We start from the raw sequence: 24,116 nt of genomic DNA on the forward strand, positions 1-24,116 counted from the left end.
AGTCACAGCCTCACATTGTCTGGAGGTAAGACTTTCTCTTCAGGCCCCAGTGTTCAGTGCAGCTTTGCCAAAGCAGCCGCGAGAGCAGCGCTTCCCCCGCAGCCTGTGCCAGCTCTGACAGGCAACGCTGATTGCCATTGGGAAGCTGGCCTGATGGAGAACGTTGCAAATAAAAGGAAAATGTGGAGAGCTAGGCTTTTCGCTGCCAGATTGTATGTTACTGAGGGGCAGCCTGCCCAAAACCTTCCCAGGACAATCGGAGAAGGAGCTGAGACGCATTTCTCAAACAAATTCTCCTCTTCCTGCTCACCACTGAATGGTGTTGACAAGCAGGGCTGGAAGCATGTTGGAGGCTCTGAGATATGAAGGTTGGAAGGTTTCGTAGGGAGGCATGGAATGCCTGGAGGGAAACTGACATTTATTGAGCATTTACTATGTACTGAGTGCTTTCAATATGTAATCTCATGTATTCAAAAAGACACTCAGTTCAGTGTGACAACTCCCATTTGGAAGAGGTGGCTCAGAAAAATGACGTCACTTGCCCAAGTTCTCATAGTTCGTAAAAGACAAAACTGTGGTTCAAAATCAGTCTTGTCTAACTACAAAGACGGCTGATTTTAATGGGAAGCTGGCTATATATGATCAGCAGACCTCTTATTGTCTTCATCCCCAGAGAGTCAAATCCCAACTCTCCTATCTGTAGAAAGAAAACAATTGCTTCTACCTTTCTGGGGTTTTGAGGAGGTTAAATGAAATAACATTATAAAAAGTGTCCACTAAAGCGCTGTCAATCTCTTTGTTTGTTTAACTTCCTCCCTTCCTTCCATCCTTCCTTTCTTCTTTCCTACCTTCCTTTCTTTCTTCCTCCCTCCCTCCCTTCTTCTCCCCAAACTTCCCTCCCTCCCTCCCTTCCTGCCTCCCTCCTTCCTTCTTCCTTATTTCCTCCCTCCTAAGCTTTTACCTTCATGGCAGATCTGTAAGGACCATGTGAGCTGCAGAGAAGCGTTCATTCATTCAACAAACATCTCCATTCATCGCTTACTATGAGCAGTTTTATATGTTGCAGACAAAGCAGTGAACAACACCAATAAAACCTTTGCCCTCTTGGAGCTTGTATTCTAGTGGGATTGGAAGGCACACAATAAAGTATTCTAAAGAAGTAAATTATTTAGTGTCCTAGAAGGTGTTAAGGACTTTGGATGAAAACAAAGCAGGATAAGGATGAGAAAAAGGGGAAGGGTGGTTTGCAATTTTATGCAGGCATCTCTCCTTCTATCCTCATTGGATTTCTTTTTCTCCTCTTTCGTCTTTGTGATTCATCTGCCAAGCGCAAGGCAGTTAGTGTCTGTAAAACCCACAGAGACTTCCATGTTGATAAACTGTGATACTGCAAACTATGGATATTTCTACATCAAGGGTAAGGAGAAAAATGTGCAGAAAGCTGATTCATTTGGCTTCCAGAGAAGCAGAGAGGCTTCCAGAACACCAGAGACTAGAGGCTTCTTTCTGCACTGCCCTTGTGGTCTGGGCAGTGCTTTGGGGCATCCAGCATAAGCTTAGTGGGAAGGGGCAGAGTGAAAGATAGGGGGGAGCACACCCTCTCCAAATTCCCTGAGAAGAATAAAATACCTGTGGAAAAAAGGGTTGGCATTCTTAACAAGTACACCATATTGGCTACACAAATTGTAAACTGTGAAGTTCAAATCATGGTTCTTTGTGGCTAGATAACATAAAAATAGCAAAATGTTAATCAAGAGAGAAAATACAAACCGGAAATGTAAATTCTAGGAGAGGGTGACTAGGAATTAGCAACGTACCACAGTTAAAAGAAGAGTCCTGCTAAACTGGTGATTCAGGACCATGGACGTGCCCCCCCCCACCCCCGCCACACACAATCCAGGAGACCAGACTCCTGAGCAGAATCAGTATTTCCATGCCCCAGCTGTAGCCACCACCCTGCATCCAGCAGGCGGCTTTGAAGAAAGTAGGGTATGACAGATGCCATCTACGCTCTGCCCTCACTCCCTGGGCATTCACCTCTAGACTCTGCAGGCTGCTTCCTGCAGCTGCAGGTCTCCATGCGAGGGCGTTTGTCCTGTCGTGGATGCATGCTCAGCCCACGTGCAGGGCAAGCAGAGAGTACTGAGCAGTTAATGTCCCTGGAAGAAGCACTCAACCAACGATGCAGTTGGTGGATAAACAAGCCAGTTTCCAGAGTCAGAGTAGCTCTGAGATTTGTCCTACACTATCTCCTAGAGTTCCCCAGGGGGTAGGCTCTAGTCGGCCACAGTGGTAACTGGCTTTATACTGCACCCTCATTGGATTTCATCAACATCATTTCTTTCTTCCCGGTGTTTCCTGGAAACACATGACACAGGACATAAGCTGAAGGCATTGCTGGGATTGGGGATCCTGGTAATGGATACAAGTGCTGATATTGGATCTTAGGTTCCAACAGCATGGAGTGTGAGTACAGGCTCTGCCCCTAACAAGCTATATCACCCTGTACATTCATTTGTTCTTTTAAAGTTGGGAAGATCAATCTTGCTCAGTCTGTCTACAAATGTGGCTAGGAAATTTCAATCTCCAATGAATATTAAAATGCTTTGTAGACTGTAGCAATATCAAAAGAAAAATGAATCTTTTTAATTGTTTTATTTAAAAGATTATCCAGAAGGGCAAGCCTCTTTAGGAGTGCCTTTAAGACTGAAATGAAAAGAGCAGACTACAGAGAGGGAAATGTCAGGAGACCTATGGTATGGTTTTCTTAGCACCTGCCACATTGTGTTGGCACTGCACACTTCATAAAGCCAGGAGCTGCACCATGCTCACCCTTTCATTCTCAGAGCCTAGCACAAAGTATCAAGCACACAGTAGGCCTGTGATATCCATTTGTGGAATGTATAAGGTATGAATCTACTGTGTGATGAACGAGGCACCTAATCACTCTGGCCCTAAACTGAAGTGGTCTCTGAGTTCTTTTCCAGCTCTAATATTTTAGGATGTGAAAGGATATTGGTTGCTGTATTGTTTTGAGAAAACACAAACGCAGCTAGCTGGGCTAGAAAAGGATGAGCTGCCACTCAGGAGCCTGCATTAGCCAAAGACTAGCACCAGTGAGACTGGGAGGAGATTCCATCACACTGCTCATGATGAGGAACAGAACTTAACAGAAGTAAGAGGAAGAAGACAGATTGAGAAGGATAAGGGGCCAAGCAGAGGAGAGAGCTCTGCATGAGGCCCTAGGCCAGGTGGGACAGGAAATGAGGATGGAAAGGATTTTAAGCTGATGGTGTCTTCCAGATAACCCACTGGAGCATCACCCAGCACAGGGGCTAGAGAAAATTGGAGGAAGACGCTGAAACAAAAGAAATGGAGGCACCAAGGGGAGCATGAAATCCTTTGCTGATTTGAGTTCTGAAAGCACATTTCTGGGCTCCTGGATTCCCAAGGACTAATAGAGCAAATCTGAGATGGGCATGGAAGTCCAAGAAAGTGTGCCAATTGCCCATTAATTGGTCTCACAGCCTGATGAATCAGGTTGCATATTGATTATTTAATTTTCTAGTTTTCTTCTTAATGAATTCTACCAGTGGCTGGCTATAATTGAATCAACAGTGGGCCTAGGAAGACTAACCAGAACTGAGCCCTTGCTGCACCTGGTAACCCAAGCTGTAGGCATCATTAACCCCATTTTAAAGGTGAGAAAACTGAGACTCTGAGAGGGAAAGTGAGGTGTTCAAGCTAGAATTGGGGCTCAATACTGATTTGTCTGACTCCTGAGTGCTTTCTTGACCTCACCACTGAGCTTTTTACCCATAAGCATGGCCAAAGAGGGACTGCTGTCTAGAGAAAATCGCAGTCAGTTTGGACCAGCAGAGTATCCTGAAATCAAGGATGAGTTGTACAATATATCCAGAATGGTGTCCCTCATCTCCAAATTTCTTTACCAAGGGGCCCCATTTATCATTCCAAAAGTCAGACACAAAGGAAGGAAAATGTTCTAAGTTGCAGTCACAGTCAAAGATAATTGATGGAGGTGGGAGAAAGGAGTCTGGAATGTTGGATATCTGCTATGTTTGGAGAGCTGGAGAATATGAATGGCAGACGCAAGTTGGACTATTTCACCAGATGGGTTGGAATGACATACTTGACAAAGGGCCACCTTTCTTAGGGTCAGGAGTCCTGCCTTCTGGCTACAGTGCTGATGGTAGCTCACACGTTACCTTGGGCAAATGCCTTCATCTCCTGGACCTCAGTTTCCCCATTTGCAAAATGAAATGCTTAGACTTGGTGACCCCTTGGCTTCTCCCAGCTCTAACATTCTAGGGCTTAATGGGAGTTCCAGGTTGGGGGACCTGATTTAAAAAAGGCCAAAGAGTTCTGAGGCAGCAAATAGGAACTCTTAAGTAAGAATAGGTTTGATTCTTGAAGCACAGGCAATTATTCAGAATGGGTTGAGGTGATAATGGAGGAGATAGGAAGGATGGTTTGAGAGACGAAATTGGTGCTGGCTCTGAGTTCTTAGCATTAACAACAGTTAAACGTGGCCTGCGAGAACAGCTGTATGATTTTGGACAAGTCCCTTCTCCACTGTGACCCTCAAGTTCCCTAGTGGTGATATGAGGATCTTGGATCTCCTTACATCCTAGACGCCGCTATCTCCAACAGGCTAGGTGATAGGATGAAGAAAGTGGCATTTTCTTAGGAACTACAGGAATCCTCTTAGGGAGTGGTCCTGTTTTTGAGGGGAAAATGTCCTGATGAGCATCCTTGGGATGAAGCTGAACCCTCCAGGACCTGGCTATCTGCTTCTGAGAAAAACGGCAGGGCCTCTGCCTGAGAAAGGATGGAGAACAAGGAATTCCTGGAGGGAGGGAGGTTGCGACCAGATTCTGAGGTTGAGGGAAAGGGGTGAGCAAAAGAGTTGAGGGCAAGCAAGAGGGTTAAATGCTGGGCCCTGTAGGTGCGGCCACTCTTCATGTCCACTCCAGCTCGCCTCCTATCCTCAGTAAAGCCTAAGAAATCACAAAATGCTTCACAGCATTGGGTATCTTACAGAAACTGGTGACTAGACTGGGTTTTAAATCTGAGGTAAAAGGGGCAAAGCCAAAATAGAAAGGGCAGCACCAAGTCCCAGAGGTTAGTAGGCCCTTTTAAAGATCTCTGTAGGATGTGGGCCTGCTTACATTAGAAGCCCCAGTCCATAGGAAGTAGGTGAGTTGAGTTGAGGTAAACCAGGTGCTGTAAGTAATGCTGTGTTAATTAAATACTATGATTCTGATCTTCAATTTTTCTTTTCTGAATTGGAGGGGACTTTTTCCCCTCACGCTTTTTGTAGGTTTTGCCTGGGCTTATAGTGTATGATTGATAAAGAACCTTAGTAGTAATGATTCCAAGGCTGTGAGCTCTCAAGAGTTTTGCATAACTCTCCAAGAGGGCTTGGAATTTAAGTGAAAGTTGGGAGGTTCAAGACAAGTTCATCAGGAATGAAGGGGGCAAGTGGGTTTGCAGCACTACATGCGTTTCACCTGGTTCCCAGGGGGTTACCTTCACTGCTGGTCCTGGGGAGCAGCTGCTCCTCTGAGGACACTGATGCCCACAGGCCTGGGCGGGCTCCATGGCTCCCAGCACCAAGGGCTCCATGGGGCACCAAGGGCAGGGGCCGAGAGGTCAGCCATTGCCCAGGGCCTCGCACGAATGCCCCTTGGGGAACGTGAGGATCTACTAGGCACTTTGGCCTTGGCGTTTTATGCACACCATCTCTTTAAATCCTCAATCTGACCCTTCCACGTGCACACTCATAAGCTTACTTTACGGAAGAGGATATTGAAGCTCCTAGATGTGAAGTTGCTCATCTAAGATCAAAGATTTGGTAAGGGGCAGGGTCAGGAGTGGAACCCTAGTCTGTCTGATTCCAAAGCAAGAGTTCTTTCTGCATAAACCGTGCTGCAAGGAATTGAAAAATGAAGACTGGAAGGGAGGAAAAGGGAGCAAACAAAATAAATTTAATAATATTCATCATAAAAAGTTGTTTTGATCATCTCATTACCCCCTGGTTTGTGAAGGGACACAAATAAGGTGGTGTTAACAAGCTCAGGAGGGAGGTGATGAGACCTTTACTCAGTCCTTGCTGCCAGCGGATCTAGGCAGAGATCACAGACCCGGGACGCGAGCACCAGATGGAGCTGAGGACAAAGTTGCAGGCAATGCCAATAGGTCCTAGCGGGTGAAGGGGGCAACCCTGTTCTCAAGGGAGAACGGAGATGGGATCGACAACAACTACCAAAATGATGGTCCTCCTGGGACCTCGTCTCCACAGCGGGGGTCCCCTCCCCTCCACCCCCCACCATAGTCAGCGGAGAAGCAATGGCAGAAGGGTCTGAATCACTTTGATTAAGAATTATTATTAGCCACAATAACCGCTGTATAATCAATGCTAATTTATACACCTCCCTTTCCCAAGGGCCTCTGATTGAGAGACGTGTGATTTTCTAGTCTGGAGTTATTAATATACTTCACATCCGGGCATATGGGATTGAGGGAAAGGCTTGGACGACCTGAAAGTTGGAAGGGTTTGTGACTTCCACTGTTCTCTTATTCCTGCAATCTATATCCTTACAGTAGCTCAGTTCAAATGTCTATATCTTTTTAATTCAAACCTTTTGAGTTAAAAAATGAGGGGACCTACGGGATACATTCCAGAAGTGCTTCTTGCCTTTATTTTGGGGCAGCTTAGTGAGATCAGTGGATCTTTCATTCATTTCTTAAAATAAACATTTACTGTGTTGCCTCCTCAATTCGTCTAGCTATCCAGTCAATCCATTGCATTGAGTCTTATATTATGCACCATGCCCCATGCTTGCTGATAGTAGTGTGCAAAGGCATCAGACACAGCCACTTCTCCCAAGGACCCACAGTCCCATATGAGGCTCCTAACCTTTTGGAGTCGTGTATCCCTTTGAAAATTTGATGAAACTATTGACCTCTCCAATCCCCAAATTGCCCTAAACTCACACACTGTAATATTCCATCTAAGTCTAGGGGAATTCACAGACCTTCCCCCACCAAAAAAAAGCCTATTCATGCTCACCCTTTAGAATGATGGCCCCAAGGTGGGACCCCCATGCTCGAGTGAGGTATTATTTTGGGTGTCTGATCAAAAAACATTGCTCCTGATAGACCACGCAAAGGAGAGGATCCTGGCATTTCTGAGAATGATGTATAATGTCAAAATCTAACACTCAGCTAGAAGTCAGGAGCACTTATTCTAAACATGCTACTAACTTGCTATGTGATTTTGTGCAAGTTCCTTCTTCTTGCTGGACTTCAGTTTCCCCATCTTTCCAATGATCCAGTTATTCTTGAGTTGCTCCAAGGACCCTTCCAGTTCCAACATCCTAGGATACCCAGGCTGGCCAGCCTTTCTTCCATTTCCAAAATTTGGCCCCTTCGCCAACATGCCAGACAGACTCACCTTCATATTCCTGTTGCCTAACCCAGGAGGATCCTAGTAAATGCTTCCAGTTCACATCTACTCCTCTCCCCACCACCCCTTCTTAAGGAGTAGCAGTTGGCTTTCAAGAAAGATAGACGTGGGTTCCAACGTGGACTCTACCACTTACTAATAGTGAACCTTGGACAGTTATTTAAACTCTCTGGGGCTCAGTTTCCTCCTCCATGAAAATGGGATCAATAATAACCCTTACCTCTCAGGCTTATGGGGCCCTAATCATACCCAGTGACGTAATCACATCAGTTCCAAAGGTCACTCTCTTTCCATATCCCTTGTCTCTCTATTTCTGTTATTTTCTTTTCTGTTTTGCAAGATTTTCAAGGGTCTTGGAGGGGGGCTTTACCATCATACCTCTCCACACTCTACTTCTTAGCTGTACAGCAAGGCAGTTTACAGACATAATTGGTGGAAAGAAATCAGGGGCATAGATAGAACCTCATCCAACCCAGACTGTTTGGGACCCAGAGGAAGGCCTGGAAGCAGCCTCTAGCTGAGCCAAGGGCTGTGATACCTTTCAACTGTGCAGGGTGACGACACTGGAAGGAACACTTTCTGCCAAACGTGGTGCCCTCAGGGCAGGAGAAGGAGGCGGCGTTGACGTGGTGCTGGTCCGGGACACCGCAATCCACCGGCTCACACGCCACCTGCTTGCTCCACTTGCCCTCAGTGCAGGTCACTGTGACACTGGGTCCCATCTGAAAAGCAGAGAAGGGTGAAGTGACGAGGTGGACCAAGTCGCAGATGCAGAGAAACTCCTTCTCCCTGAGGCGATGGCTCACAAACTCCTCCGGGCATCAGGGGGCCTCTGCTCAGTGTTTAAATTTAGCTCATTTTTAATGATCCCCAACCACTGTACGGATAGGTATTTTGGTTCCCATTTTACAAATGCAGAAACTGATTGAGGCTCAGAGACACTGAGTGATTAGCCCCAAGTTAGGCAGCTGGAGAGAGGCTAAGTGGGACTTGAAACCAAAGGCTATGCTCTTGACTGCTGCCCCTAGAGTCTCCCAGATCATTACTTCCACTGTGTTGATGAGAACTGAGAATCCTGAGACTCAGACACCTCGCAAGGCATGATGACTTCTTTCATGAAACAGACTCTGAAACATGGGACAACTGAAGGACACTTGGTTTGGATCTTTGTATCTTTTCTTAGCTCTGGAGGATTTACAGGGAGTCTATGGTAGTGTTTAGCACAGTATGGGCATTGCCCTTGGTTTAGGAGACCTGGATGTTTGTCCTTTATGCTTTAAGGCCGTGGACAGAGGAGAACCGTTCCTTGTTTGAACTCTCCCATTAGTAAAGTGGGTGGATGGAACCCAACAACTGCTCTAAGAGCCACTCCCTGCTCTGAGATTCAATGGTTCAGTAGTCGAGAGAGGGAGGTGTGAAGAAGGAAACGGATGTAAAAAGTGAATGGATAGACAGGGATATGACCCATACTAGAAGATGATAGTTACTGCTGCATGGGTGGAAGGTCAAGGCCAAGTGGGGGACAGGTATTTGCAGCCCAGAGGTGTCCATTCAAGAAGGAGGCTGCCAAGTCCCAGGGGACTGGGGATGCCAAATGTGGATCTGGGATTTTAAAATCAAAGAGCCCCCCTATGTGGGAAATGACTCCCAAGGATGAGCCTGGCCCTGGCATCGTGGGATTGAGAATGCCTTCTTGACAAAAAAGGGGGAAAGAAATGAAATAAAATGAAGTTTCAGTGGCTAAGATTCTTCAGATAGAGTCAAGAGGTCATTCTGGAGGTGATTCTTATGTGTAATATAGATACACCTTTTTAGTTTCCAGTGTATTGGAATAGCTAGAAAGTAATACCTAAATCTTTTGAACGGTAATCCAGTAGACTTGATTCTTGATGATGACTGTTTAACTATATAGCTTCCATCATGGGATGGTGTGATTGTGAAAACCTTGTGACTGACACTCCCTTTGTCCAGTGTATGGTTAGATGAGTAATAAAATTAAGACAAAAAATATATAAATAATAGGGGGGACAAGGGGCATGGGAGGTTTTGGGTGTTCTTTTTTATTTTTATTTTTTCTTTATTTTTGGAGTCATGCAAATGTTCTAAAATTCATTGTTGCAATGAATGCACAACTATGTGATGATACCATGAGCCAATTATTATATACTTTGGATGGATTATACGGTGTGTGAATATATCTCAATAAAATTGCATTACAAAAAAAGAAAAAAAAAAAAGCAAAGGGCATTTTCCCGTCTCAAGCACGCATCAAAAAGAGCAGACGACCTTGATGGCCAGAGCAGCCTAATTGTTTCCACAGGAGTTCAGACCTGCTGTGTCTGACACCAGAGGTAGGTATCTAAGACGAGCCATAGAGAGCTCCCAAATGGGAATCTATTCAAGTCCAGAAGCTCTGTACAGACAGGCATTCCCAGCAACTGGGAATGGGCTTCACATGCTTGGCAGCACAAAGGCGAACTTCTCTGGCTGGGCCCCAGAGAAGGCTGCATCTAGCAACAGAGCTCTGGAATCTTAAAATCTCAGGGCTGGAAGGTTCCCTAGCTGCCACCTTTTCCACCTTCCCCACGCCCCACCTGAGACCCTGCAGCCACATCTGGCTGAAACATCAGTCACCTTCATCTCTCAAATCTACTCACTGCCACTACCCTTTACAGGACACATCTCCTCTTCCAAGAATTCCTCGATGACCTCTTGAGGGGTTTCCTGCTGCCAGTCTTGCTGCTGGCCTTCCACCCACCCCCAGGTTGGCAGTCAGAAGAGCCTCTGTCAGTCATGATCTGTCCAATTCACTTCCTTCAATAGCCTCTGTTGCCCTCAAAACAGACCCCAAACTCCCCAACCAAGCCGAAGAGGCCCTGCCCGAGTGGTCCCTGCTTGCTGCTCCAGCCATATATCTTGGGCAAGTTCAGGAACAGAAGATTCTCTGGCTGTGGCATGCCCTTTCTCACCAATCGCCTCCACAGACTTTTCCTGCCTGTGCCCAGGGCACATACTGCTGCCCTCCCATCCCCCACCCCAGCACGCACTCCTTTGCCTATCTATCTAGTTCTCAGTTTTCCAGCCACTTCATCCAGGGAACTCTCCTTGAATCCTCCTATACTTCCACACTATCCCACAGTTCCTTTTATCAAGTTTATTACACTGCGAGGTCATTGGTAGTCATTTGTCTGCCACTTGCCTCCCACCCCTACCCCCAGCCACTTTTCTCTTTGAGAGGCAGGACTAGTTTTATTTTAGTGACATTTTTCTCTGGCCTCTACCACAGCATCTGGTTCACAGTGAACAGATGCTTTACAATGAATGAATGAGTGAAATAATGAAACACTTCATTGACAGAGGGCTCACCTCTTCCAAAAGCAGCCCATTCAACTGTGGCAGAGTTCTGACTATAAGGGTTTCATTCCAAAATGCTCGGCCCAGGGTCTTCCAAATTTGCCACCTACACAAGGTCTCTGATACATGTTGTGTGGGACAGTCCTCTGCAAAAGGACCATTGCTTTAGGAAGTCCAGATTCATTCATTCATTGGACAAATTTTTACTGAACGCCTAGCATTTGGCAGCACTATTCTAAGTGCCGGGGATTCAGCGGAGAACAGCCGAGCAGCGTGTCCTCGGCTGGAGAGGGGCTCTGACCAAGCACCTGCACATACCTTGCTCTTGATGAGCTCGTCATCCCGCTGTATCTGAAGTACGTAACCCATCCGGCAGCTCACCGTGCACTGGGCACCGTGGTAGCGGTCACTGCTGGTGCAGTTGAGAGAGGCATTCTCCACAGCCAGCTCCGGGCAGTCAGTGGCTTCACATGCGAAGTGCACACAGCTGGGGAGGGAAGAAGCAAGAGGGAAAGAGGGAGTTTTCTCAGCAGGACAGCTGCATGTCAACTGGAAGATGACAGCCCAGAGCCTCCCTCTTTAAAACTTCAGGGGGTCGAGACTGAGGAGTGGACGGGCTGCTGGCTTAGGTGAAGACGACTCTGGAGACAGTGGTTAAAGTTTATCACTAAGAGCAAAAGTTAGGAAGACAGACAGATGAGGGTTCAAATCCTGCCACTTAAAAGCTTCACATGCTATCAAGCTTCAAACCTCTCAGAGCCTCCATTTTTCCATCTGCAAAACGGCAATCATAATGATAACTGAGTATTTATTGAGCTTCCTATCAGGCATTGAGGCGAGGGAAAGCTTTTTCATATTTTATAATAGTACCCACTTCCAAAGATCATTGTGAGAATTAGTTCAGAAAAAAACACACAGCAGAATTCTGGCTCACATAAAGTGCTAAATAAAGGGTAGCAGGTGTTGTAAATACATCTCAGCTCTATTACATAGAAGCTGTGTGAGCCTGGGCCACAGACGTCACTTCTCTGAGCTTCAGTGTACTCTCAAATTCTCCCAACCTCACAGTTACAAGACTCAGCTGAGGTGACGGATATGGAAGCCCTTTATAAACAGTAAAGTGATTTATGAACTGTTGGGCAAGTGAGACGGAGACGGTGCCTTGTTTCCTGCTGCAGCTTCTCTTCCACCTCGCTGCCAATCTGAGTTCTGCCTGTTCTTCAAATCGGAGCTACAGGTGAATTTCTACAGGAAGCGTTCCCTTGTGTCCCCAGGTAAGTTCCTTTGTAGACACTCCACCCTCCTTTCTCTAACGTTGCTCCTTCATATTTAGCTGGAATGTTTGCTAATCCTTAGGGATGCAAACAGAAACAAAGGTGATCCCTGTACCTCGTGCTCTTTCCCCTTACGTTATAGGTCCACAGCCATTCGGTAACATTCGTTACTATTCATTGACTGCTTATATACATGAGCTCACTCCACCCTCACAACAACCACGTGAGATAAGTGTTAACTCATTTTACAGTTGGAAAAAATTGGGACTCAGCAAGATTAAGTTACTTGTTTAAGTTTGCACAGCTAGCTAGTGGCCGAACTGTAATTCCCACCCAGATGTGTGACTCCAAAGTCATTGTTAACCTCATCCCACACTCCTGGACAAGGACGTCATTGAGGGCAGAGATAATGCCTGTTTCATCTTTGTACACTTTTCATTGCCAAAAAGAATGTCTCAAATAGGTTTCCTAAAGAGCAATAAACAGATGGAATGGTGGCGGTGTCTTGCAACAGTTCTTGAGCATTTTATAGAAGTTGATTCCTGAATTGAATGCTTCTAGATGACAGTTTTCTGCAACTTTTGCCTAACCCAGGACCTGGCATGCAATATGTACATAAAGAGATGGCTAGATTTGCATCCAGAGCAGGGACCAATTTTCTTAGGATCAGTTGCAGCATACTGGGGGGATGGGGAGGAGAGGTGAGTTAAATGCCTCCAACACATATTGGAAACACATACATTCTTTAAAATACCAAGTTAAGAACAAGTGTGAAATCTGGATCTTCAAGTGGGCACTGATGTGGGCTTTGCACTCTGCACCACCCCCTTCTGCAGTGTCAGGAAACTAGGCAACATGTCTTGAGATAATTCTGATTCTCTCCCTGCCTTCCTGACAGCCTCTGCATTTAACCATGTGGAGGCCTCGAAGACGCTGTAACTCTGTAGTCAGTGTGAGGGCTTTGACACCAAACAATGCATCTGTTCACGTTGTGTAAGCACCGGGAGAAAGAGCCACATGGTTCCAATTTGAATAGATTTACTCTGTAAGCTACCAGCTTCCAGGCTGGTCGCCTGACCTCAGCCTTACCGTTTGGCCATTCTCACATTGCACTCCAAGAAGTCCCCCTGGCTCCCATTTTATAACAACCCAGCAAAGCCCTTGGGAAAGATGACTTTCTTCTCTGGCTCTGGGTCCTCCCCTAATGATTTGTGCACATTAATGTTCTTCTTAGCAAAAGGATAAACCGAAAAACTTAATTTCCTAGAATGGAAGGAGCACAGAATTCAGCAGTCTAGCAAATCTGGATTCGGGCCCCAATTCTGCCATTTATCAGTTGTTTGACATTGGGACATTCTCTATCATCCTGAGCCTCAGTTTCCTCATCTGTAAAGTGGCAGTAATGATATGACTTATCTCACAGGATTGTCAAGAGGATGCAATGTGGAGTCACTCATTCACTCATTCAATAGACATTGACGAGGTGCCTTTCTCTGCACCAGACGCTGTTCTAAAAATTGGGGATATAGCCACGGAGAGGAGAGGAGAGGTAGGATTCTTGTCATCCAGGCCTGTGTAATAAATAAGACCATTTCAGACAGTGATCCTACAGTAAAGTACTAAAGTGAGGTGAAAGCATAGAGGGTGACTCGCGGTGAGGGGTGGGGGAGCAGGAGACTTTAGATAGAGGGGGGAGGGGAAGCCTCCACGAAGAGGGGGCATCTGAACTAAAGATCTGGGTGAAATGAAGGGATAAGCCATTCAAAGGTTTAAGGCAGAAAGAGTCCCAGGCAGAGTGCAAAGGTCCAGGGACAGGAAGGAGCCTGGTGTCTCTTACAGAACAGAAAGTCCAGTGTATGAGAAAATGTATTGGAAAATGTGAAGCTCCATGCAGAAGTGGTTTCTCTGCTCTGGCTCTTTTGGCTATGGAAGGAAAACATTCCCTTGTCATGGTCCAGTAATTAATTAGACCAGAGTCCCCCATAGTTCCCCGTAGAATGTTCTTATGAGTTGCTTGACATAAAGGTAACACGGCCAAATGAGTACGGTAGCAGTTAAGAGATGAATCAACTTTATTTGCTTCAGGATATCTCAGAACCTTCAATATGTTAATGCACAATGCGAATTTCTTGAAGGGGCTACGGTGCACACCCTTTTCTGAACTCTGATAATCTTTTTTTCATGGGGCATTACCTAGCAATTGTATCTCCCAGAACACACTTTCAGGAATGAAACATCCTTGCTTTATTAACACATCTGCATCTGTCTGCACAGGGCTTGCTGTCTCAAAAACAGGAAGAAACTGGGCAAGGGAAGTAATACGTTCCAGGCATAGTCATAGTGTCTTATCTGCATCATCTCATTGCATCCTCGCAGTAACACCTTGTGGTGGAATTATTATTCCCATTTTTAAGAAGAGAAGACCATGACTAAGAGAGTGTAAACTGCTTGCCCTAAGACACTCAGCTTGGACAGAATTCCAACGCAGATCTGTCTGTCTCCCAAATCCCTCTCCTTCCTTTGCTTTCCTGCTGGTTGGAAAGGGTTGTGTGAACGCACTGTCCAAAAATGATAAACATTACCCCAACTGCCCCTCCCAAATAACTCGCTGACACAGCCCTGTCATTTCTGAAAAACAAAAACACAAATCAAAGCAAGGAAAACAAAACAAAATAAAAGCCTCTAGCGTCACACACACTCACAAAAAAACGGGGAAAGGATGTAATACCAGTCACGGACAGTCAATTAAAAATAACAAAAGAAGGAAAACAAATTACAACACTTCTCTGATGGAAGGAAGGTGGCAGATCAGAGGGATGGGGAAGAAACACAGATAATTTTATTGCTCAAATTCTCACACCTGGGCAAAGGTAGTGACCTCCTGGATGCAGACCTATTCAGATATTTATGCATTTTCTTTTCTTCTATTTTTCAAATGCATTTCTTTACAGATTCGAGTTCCATTTCGCAGTAGATCCGTATGTGATCTTCCTCCCACATACACCTCCTGCCCAGCTGCCACCCCCACTGTCAATTCAAATGGACCCCCATCATGTATGACAGAGGATAACCAGACAGTACTTAAACCACAACAGAGAAAGCCAGTAGTTAACAGGCTGACAAGGGCTCCTCTTCTGGTTCTGCCCCTTGACTCTTGGCTTGAACTCCTGTGGTCTGCTACTTAGCTGCAATTATGCCATGTGGAAGTGGAGATAATAACAGGCAGGTTGTTTATAAATCATTCCGGGCCTCTCAGATGGGGACAACAAAAGAAGACAGCACACTCCACACTGGAAAATGAAGGGAAAATATGCTCTTGGCATAAATGCTCACTTGGGCAATGAGGCTGGGAAAGAGTCACCTTGAGAGAACCTCACTTTTCTGTCTGGAAATTACGCAACTAGGGGCAGCGATCTTAAAAGACTCTTCTTCTTCCGCCCTGGAATTCTAGGAGTCAATGGTGTGGTGGGACAGAGGGAATTTTTTGTCAAGAGTAGGGGCTGCAAACTCAGTGGCCTGGGGGGGGGCCCGGCAGCCCCGCTGAAAGGGGAGGTGGGGTGCGTGGGGGTGGCCTCATTCGAGTCCTGCTCAACAAAGCAGCAGCAGTACTCAGGGCAGCCAGAGGTTGCCTAGCGGGATCGACCACCTGAGGTTTTCAAATCTTCAGGTTTCCATAAAGGCAGAGAAATTCTGGTGTTTAACATGAACTCTCTGGTGTTTAATATGAACCAGTGGTGAGGACCAAACAGAAACTGTGGCCTAAACTGCCCACTGGGATACCAGTTTTGAAATCTCTGATGAAGAGGAAAAAACTTTGCCCTGGAAGTCCTGAGAGGTGGATTCAAATGCTGGTTCTGTCCCTAGCTTGCTGGACAACTCTGGGCAACTTGCTTTCCTCGCCTGACAGGATCCTTTCTGCACGGGTCTTGTACGTGTGTGGGTGTATCTTTTGGGTGACCTCCCACTCTCTCCCGACATTGCACAGTGGAAAATGACAACGTTTTGTGTGGCCTTTGGGGGTAAACGGAGGGGTTTGGAGCGTAGAATGAAGCTGCTCATGGCCAGAGACCACAGACTCCAGGCTGCTGCCCCACGACCTCACCCAACTTCTCCAACCCACAAAGGGATCAGCGCCTCTTGGCACCCCAAATGAGGATACGGAACCAGGGAATCTCTTAGGGTCCTCCCGGCTTTCACGTGCCATGGTTTGATGAGGACAAACCATCAGAGATATATAATTTCCAAGCCTTTCTGATTGGGGAAAAATAGAATTTGACAATTCTAAGTATTGCCAAGGATATGGAGCAACAGGAAATTGGACTAACCGCTAATGGGAGTGTGAGTTGGCGAACATTTGGGAGAACAGTCAGGCAGTATCCAGCACAAAGACACATATATGCTTAGACACAGCAGTTCCACTGAAGGGTTGGGGAACCTGGGTGAGGTCATGGGGCAGCAATCTGGAGCCCATGGTGTCTGGCCATGAACAGCCTCTTTCTGGGCTCCAAATTCCATTTATCCCAATGGGCTACAGAAAATATCATTTTCTATTGTGAGAGAGTTTGGGAGGTAGTGAAACACTCACGTGCATATAAGACCCCTATAGGACAGATCATGGCAGCAAAATGGAAACCACTTAGATTTCCATCAGTAGGGAATAGGATAAATTCCTTTGGATATTCCACAACTGGGTTCCTCTCAATGCACTGATTCTAGGAATGATTGGCTCCAGTCAATGGGCACACCCAAACCACATGAGTAATTTATTTCCCCCAAAAGTAGGGCTTCTAAAAGTAAGTTCTCTGTCAGAACTGCCTTGTAGACGCCAAGTCCCAGGCTCTGGAGGGGTGAGCATATAGAAAGTGGGAAAGGTTTGAAGTAGAGAAAAAGAGTGCAAAAAATGAAAGGAGATGGAGTGAGGAAGTAAAAAAAACAAGCAAAGAAGGAAAAAGGAAAGGAAGGGAAAAAGGAGGGAAGGAAAGAAGAAGGAAGGAAGGAAGGGAAGGAAGGAAGGGAGGGAGGGAAGAAAGAAACAAACAAATCAGAAAGGGGGAAGGTAAGAAGGATGACAGGAGGAAGTTAATTTTCTAAACATATGGCCCAGTGAATTTTGTAACAAATTGTTTGATTTTTGCTTAGAACCACAAGGATAGATGGAGGTGAAGTAGGTGTGTGTGTGTGTGTGTGTGTGTGTGTGCACCCATGTGCATGTGTGATAGACACACTGGAGCCTCAATTTCAGGTCTGTTGCTTTTCTCTTCAAAGAAGCCTCTTAACCTGCTCCCCCCTCCACCACCACTATGGCCCCCCACTTCCTCCCTTTCCCCAACTCAGTGTCCAGCTGGGATTTGGTTAGATTTCCACAACTGGACCCCTCGTTTGAAACCTGATCCTGCTTTCTTGGGCCTCTGAATTTATACCAAGTCCTGCACAGGGACTGGAGACCTTTGAATCTAGGTCAGAACACGCCGCCTGAATTGATTTTGGTGTAGCGACGCATCTCCCATGGCGGCCCACTAGCTATCATGCTGCTCTCAGGAGAAGAGAAGGAAAAGGAGGGGAGACAAGGGGTGTGGGAGGAGGGGGGAGGAGAAGGAGAGGAAGGGGAGGGAGGGGGGAAGGGAGGAGGGCAAGCAAGAAAGAATAGAGGAGGCAGGAAGAGCGGAGGGGGGTTGGAGGGAGGAGAGGAAGGGGGTGGGGGGAGGGGCGAGACAGCACCTTCTATTACCCGTGAAACAGCTGGAGGGAAAGTGGGGTGTTTCCACTACAACCATCCCAAATTTGTGCTATGAAAAGTGATGCTAATTACCTTGGTGTTTGAGAATGAAAAAAATATCCCATGGATTTTACAGTTGTTGCTCATTTGTCTTTTCTCTCCCCTTGGTTGATTTGTTTTAATGCATTTGCACGTTTACAGAGTCCTGCCTGTTTGGGTAAAGGCCTCTTCAGCTCCCAGGAGCCGCTTCTGTCCTTCCCCCAAGGGCATTCGAGGGAGGTCCAGCAGCCCTTAAGGGTGTGGTGTGTCCTAGTCCGGGCCAAGCTCAGGGCAGAGCCAACCAAAGCCCAGGGATGTGTGTCTATCGCTTTACTCCCAGGCTCACTGACTCAGTGCTCACTCGTGAGAAGCTGGGAACATCCCTCTTCTCTGCTAGAGGTGTCTGGCTCTGGTGGGCAGAGGATGGCTTTTACGGGCAAACAAGGCAGGCTTTTGCCTCTTACTCACTGGCTGACTCACTGCTTCTCTGACTCTGTCCTGAGCCACACACTTCACAGGACTGCTGTAATGAGAAAATAAGATAATGCTCCCTAGCAGGGGCTCAGCTAACGCTGGTCCTTTCCCCTTCCCTCTCACCTGCTAGAACCAGAAGGACCATGGAGAATATCCAACTCAATGTCGTCATTTGTAGATGGGGAAACTGAGGCCCAGAGAGCGGCAATGACTGGCCTACACTGGCACAGTGGGTCAGAGACCAGGCAACACTTCACCTCAGTTCAGTGCTCCCCCCACAGCAAGCCAAAGGACTCAATAAATACATATCGACTGATTTGTTTCAGAGGTTAAACTTCTTTAATGTTTAATTAAGGCACAGGAACTCTTAAAAATTAATTAGGAATTCAAAGACAGTGATAGTCTCAGTAAACATGTGGATGGCTGGGGCGGCTGATGAAGGATCTGAAGGCGTTGAGGAAAAGGTCTGGTGGATTTGCATTTTCCACTGACACAGTTTCCCCGGGTTCTGAGAATTAACTTATTTTTATCGAGTCTGAAGAGCCAGGGATGAAAAAGCCCACTTAGGGTGAAATACAACAATGAGTGATATTTAAGGAGCTCTTTGGCTTCGAAATGTTGCGACAGACTTTGCACAACAAGAGGCCAGAGACAGTGGGTGCTAAACAATGTGGGTTTTGCAACCAACTTTGGTGTCCTCTGTGGTAGCAGGGACGTGGGAAAGGCTGGTGTCCCCTCTCCTCTTTGCTCGCCTTGCCCCCAGGTGTCAAGGGCAGGGCTCAGTACCCTTTCAAAGGGCCTCATTCTGGGAGAAGCCCACTGAGACCACAGCCTTTTCTTTCTCCTTCTGGATCTCATTAAACAAACAGGAGAGATGCTGGGCCACACTAAACAATCCTTACCCTCTACAGGCTCTGGAATCCTAGATGGTAACACAGATGTTTGGATACTTTGGATGTACTAGATGACCTCTGAGTCTTCTTCCAGCTCGAACTTTAAGAACTTTACACGGAATTTTGTGCAGAGAAGAATCACCATCAACATCAGAAAGTGGTCGGAGGTATTCGTTCATAATATGATATCTTTGCATGGTGCCTAACAGTTCACAAGAGCACTTTTTGCTACAGCATGACATTCAACCCTCAAAACCACCCTTGAGATAGATATTATTCCTTTATTCCAAAAAGAAAACCGAGACTCGGAAACATGGGGTGACTTGTCCTGAGACATGCAGTCAGGAAGTGGCAACATGGAGAGTCAAACCCAGTAGAGTGACACCAAAGCTCATATTCTTTCTAGAAAACACCACCGCTCCTTAGATCCAAACTAGGTGACTTTACAGATGTCAGATCAAAAGCATCAATGGAGTGATGTTATCTGGTTAAAATTAGAAAGACAGACTGCCAGACCACTGGGGGATCTCAGGGGCTTGGCTTGGGGAAGACATAGAGATTTCTTCCATCACTGAAATACACAGCAGACTGGGATGAAGCAAATAGCAGTTCTCTTCCCCTTGCCCCCAAATTAGGAGGGTTACACCTCTTGCTTGTGCCACTTAGGAAGCAGAATAGTCTAGCATTTCAGAGCTGAAAGAAAGCTAATTCATCTACCCTCTCTGTGTTTGGATGGGGACACTGAGGCCCAGAGAGGGAAACCGATGTTCGTCGGGCCACCCTGCAAGCCACTGTCAGTTCTGGGACTCTAAGCTGGGCCAGGTAGGTTCTCTTTCCGCCACACACCCCTGCTTCCCTCCCTCACCCCTAGAATTCAGAGGCTCGTGGGCTTCCAAGCACAAAGACAGAGCCGGCCAGAGGACGGAGAAGGGAGAAACACGCAGACTTTTACCACAACACAAACGGCCACCCAGCTTTAGATTCGCCTCCACTTTGGCTCCAAAATGGCCTAGGACAGGGAGGGTCCCGAGTGGGAAAGCCTTACCTCTGCTCGGCAGGGCTGTAGGTCTCCCCTCGCTGGCAGCTGCTTAGGGTGACGGGGTCAAAGTTGTCGAAGGAGCGGAGGGCCACCCCCGAGATGGCGACCAGGGGCGAACTGAAACTCACACGCACTGCCTGGCTGTGGTAGAAGGGCTGGCTGAGGTCATGGACCACAGGGATAATCAGGGGATTGTTCCGGCAGCTCAGGACATGGAGGCCTGTCAGGGGAGACAGAGGGCCCGGGGGGCCAGGCTCATTACTCAAGGCCAGTCACGCCCTCCCTAACAGACCCTTTCCGAAGCCCCCAGACCCTTTCATGTCACTGCACAAAAGCACCATTGGGGCAGCCGTTGGGGATTTTGAGTTTGATTGAAAGTTGCTTTGTCTGGCCCATTTTTTTTTTTTTTTTTTTTGGTTCCAAATCTTTCCAATCCCTCTGCCTCTCTAAGCTTTCCCTTCGCCTAGCGCTCAGAGCCCCCCGTCCCTCCCACAAATGGCCACTCCTTAGCCAAGCATCGCAGCTCTCACCTCCCACGTTAGGGCTCCATGGCCTGAGTTGCTAGTTTTCAGGTGGCCTGCCTGTTGGGCATGCAGAGGGTGCAAAGAATTCAGAGCAACAGGCCCTGCCCAGGGTACAGAGCCTGCTCACATCTATGATCTGCGAGCCTGATAGCAGCCCTGCGAGTTTAGGACCCCTATTCCCTGTCTGCAGAGAATCATGGGCAGGAAACAGCTTCCCAGAGAGGCACAGGCTGGCAGAGCAAAGTCGAAATAGAATTCAAGCTTGCCTCAGTCAAAAGTCCCAAGTTCTTTCTAGTACAGGAATCAGGTTCTAAAATTTCAAAAAGGAAGGGAGAGAGGCAGGGAGAAAAGACCCGCCAAGCACAGGGAGATAGGAGAGAATGATGTGGAAGGATCGAGTTAGCAGAATGCCTGCAGGCTTTGCTGCTAGGTGGACCTCGATTTGAACCTCATTCAGCCCTTTGCTAATTATAGGACCTCAGCAAACCCCTAAAGCTCAGTGTCCACATCTAAGCAATGAGCTCGTTTTGTGGTTTGCTATGATGGGGGAGTTTGCACTTTTGCAAGCCTGAAGCTCCGCGTTGAGCAGGGCCGATTGTGAAGCCCCCTCTCGGGATCCTGGGATGCTGGGAACAGGAGCTGGGGTGCAGAGGGACAGGGAAATACAGAAGCCTCAGGCATCAAGTAGCAAGATCCAAGGAGCTTCTGCGAAACTGGATTTTTCCCCACTGTGCTGGAAAACCTCTCCTTGGAGCCCTCTGCAATGCCAGGACAACTATGAAAATATTTGCTTCTACTTAGGGAGATTTCCCAGGAATCCAGATAAATCCAGAGGGGTTTTCTTTTGTTTCCTTATTGATACGTTTGTTCCCCCTTGCCTTTAAAACTAAGTAAATAAACATAAAAACAAAACAAAACAAAAAAACCCTCCCTGCCCCCTTGGCTTCTGCCTGACCCTGAAATGACCTCTGGCCTGCTTGCTTCCTGCAGGCCTTTGAAAGGAGCTCTCTGTGGAAGGCACAGGGCACAGCTTTGAAGCCCGTGCAGGCTCTGCAGAAAGGGTCCACGCCTCAAGGACAGTGCGATCCGGAATGCCAAACACCTGAATGGCTGTCCAGAGTGCTCCGGGATACATTGGAAATGGAAGAGGAAATTAAGAATCTCTTAGGGCCAGGTTTGTGCTGGGCCTGGCAGGAGTAATATCTCATTTAGATCTCATTCTGCCACAAAGTGGGCACCACTGACCTCACTGTGCTTACGAGGAGAGAGAGCTCCAAGTGAGATACAGAGGGGGCAAGAAATTTGCTCACATTCTGAAGGTCAGTGAGTACTGGAGACAGGATCTGAACCTCGGCCATCAGCTCCAGTCTGGGCTCTCTCCTCTCCTCGTGTGGTATACAGAAGGGGGAGCAAGTGCCAACTCTGGCCCTTGCCCTCCCACTCAGCCCTCAATAGGTAGGACCTGACTCCTCTGCCTTCCCACTCCTGAAACTGACTTTCTATTATTCCTACTCCTGTTGTGAACTTCGCTGGAGATCATGCTAGAGAGCACTCACAAACACTTCTGGGTATACTAAAGGGAAATGGGCTATGATTCCAAAAACCTGGCTACTCTGACCAGACTTGTCATGTGATCTTGTGTCTCTTGATTCCTCTCTTTGGGTCTCAGTGTGCTGATCTGTAAAATGGGGGAAATGGCCCTTGTTCAGGCTCCTTCCCAGGGTACGTTGAGGATCATTTGGGAAACCTGAGGCGAAAGGTCTCTGGCAGAAGTGAGATATTGGAGGGCTTTAACCTTAATCCCATATCCCGTGTCTTTCAGATTCCGGCTTCTCTAGATACGCAAGCATGCCCTGATTTGAGGGCAACTGGAATGAGAAGAAGTAAGAAAGAGGAGGGGAGAGCGAAGAACTCGTTCTAAACGGATCCTCATGACCCCCCATGAAGCAGCTGTGGATGCAGATGCTGAGGGCAAGCCAAGCCCAAGAGAACAGGCCTACCTAGATCGTGGCTTTGATCTTTGGTGTCAAACAGCTGGATGCTGATGGTCTCCTGTTTTTGGTCCCCATAGTATGTTCCATCAGTTACCAGGTGGACAATGACAGCTGCAGCAACCATTGGCTGAGAGAAATATGCCTGAAATGCAGAAGACACAGGAGGCTCGCACATGTGTTCAGTCACGTGGTGGGGACCCGGCCACAGGGCAGGGGGTTCAAGGAGATCTTCCATTTCAGGAACTGGGCTACTCATCAGGGGTCCAGCATGGGAACTGGGAGACAGTGAAACCTGACAGAGCACAAGCTCTGGGGCCAGAAACCTGTTCCAGTCGTGGCTCTGCCCATTCCTAGTCATGCGACATTGAGTGGATGCCTTTCTGGGCCTAAGTTCCCCCATCTCTAAATGGTGGATAAAAATAGCTGCATCTCAGGATTGCTGAGAGTCTATAGTCAGGTATTAGCAGTCAAGTGTCTGGCAAAGGGCCTGGCACATAATCAAACCACAAGTGGTACTTATTGCTATTTGTCACTTCTTCATGCTGGCCTCTGTATACTGGGCATCAAGAAGACAAAGCTAAAGAAAACAAGACCTTTGCATTTCTGGATACTGTGGAGTTCAAAGTCGGTCAATGACCCACAAATCAAAATCCAATACAACCCAGAATCCTTGGTCAGGAAGGCAATCCACATACAGCTATGTAATACCATGTGATGAATGCCATACAAGCTGACAACCAAACATGTGTGGGACCAGAAGAATAATCTCTGTGGGAATCAGAAAAGGCTTCAAGGAGGAGAAGATGCTTTTAAAAGGCCTGGAATAACGAATAGGAGATTGGAGGCAGACTCAAGTATCAAAAGGCTTTGCCAAAATGAGAGTGAGTGGGGGCATTCCACAAGCAATTAAGAGATTCCATTTCAGGAAGCACACTGCTGCTAAGTTTTTTTGTTCCCTGTCCTTAAAATTAAGACCCTCAGTGGGTAGGGACCTTGACAAAGTCTGTGGGAGTCAGTCCTTCCTAGGGACCACTGCTGGGGACTATGGGCTCTTAAAGCCACAGCTTACCCGGAGCCAGAACGTGGTCTGTGCCAGCTGGGAGTATGGGTAGCTGAAGGCACAGGGGTACCAGGCATGCTGGGAAATGCCTTCGCTGAGATCGATCACCTTGGTTCGACACACCTGAAAACAGAAAAAGAAAAAAACATATATGTTATTTTGGAGAATCTTAGACATTTGGTTAAATTCAATTAGACAGACCCATACTATCCACTCATTTTGTTGGGAGAACAGGTAATTCTCCATGTAGTTAGGAAAGA

At 47.1% G+C, this 24,116-nt stretch overlaps 1 protein-coding gene across 1 annotated transcript in view; it reads right to left on the minus strand.

Annotated features, from left to right (window-relative positions):
* Window positions 1-24,116, minus strand: part of PAPPA (pappalysin 1) — a 244,209-nt gene that overhangs the window by 47,768 nt on the left and 172,325 nt on the right. The window contains exons 11-15 of the mRNA XM_037798016.1: window positions 23,866-23,979; window positions 22,803-22,938; window positions 20,285-20,498; window positions 11,162-11,330; window positions 8,028-8,211 (exon numbers count right to left, since the gene is read on the minus strand). Coding sequence (XP_037653944.1) covers window positions 8,028-8,211; window positions 11,162-11,330; window positions 20,285-20,498; window positions 22,803-22,938; window positions 23,866-23,979 — 817 coding nt within the window. The remainder of the gene's footprint in view (window positions 1-8,027; window positions 8,212-11,161; window positions 11,331-20,284; window positions 20,499-22,802; window positions 22,939-23,865; window positions 23,980-24,116) is intronic.

Source organism: Choloepus didactylus, chromosome 10 (assembly GCF_015220235.1).
Source record: "Choloepus didactylus isolate mChoDid1 chromosome 10, mChoDid1.pri, whole genome shotgun sequence".
Classification (NCBI taxonomy): domain Eukaryota; kingdom Metazoa; phylum Chordata; class Mammalia; order Pilosa; family Megalonychidae; genus Choloepus; species Choloepus didactylus.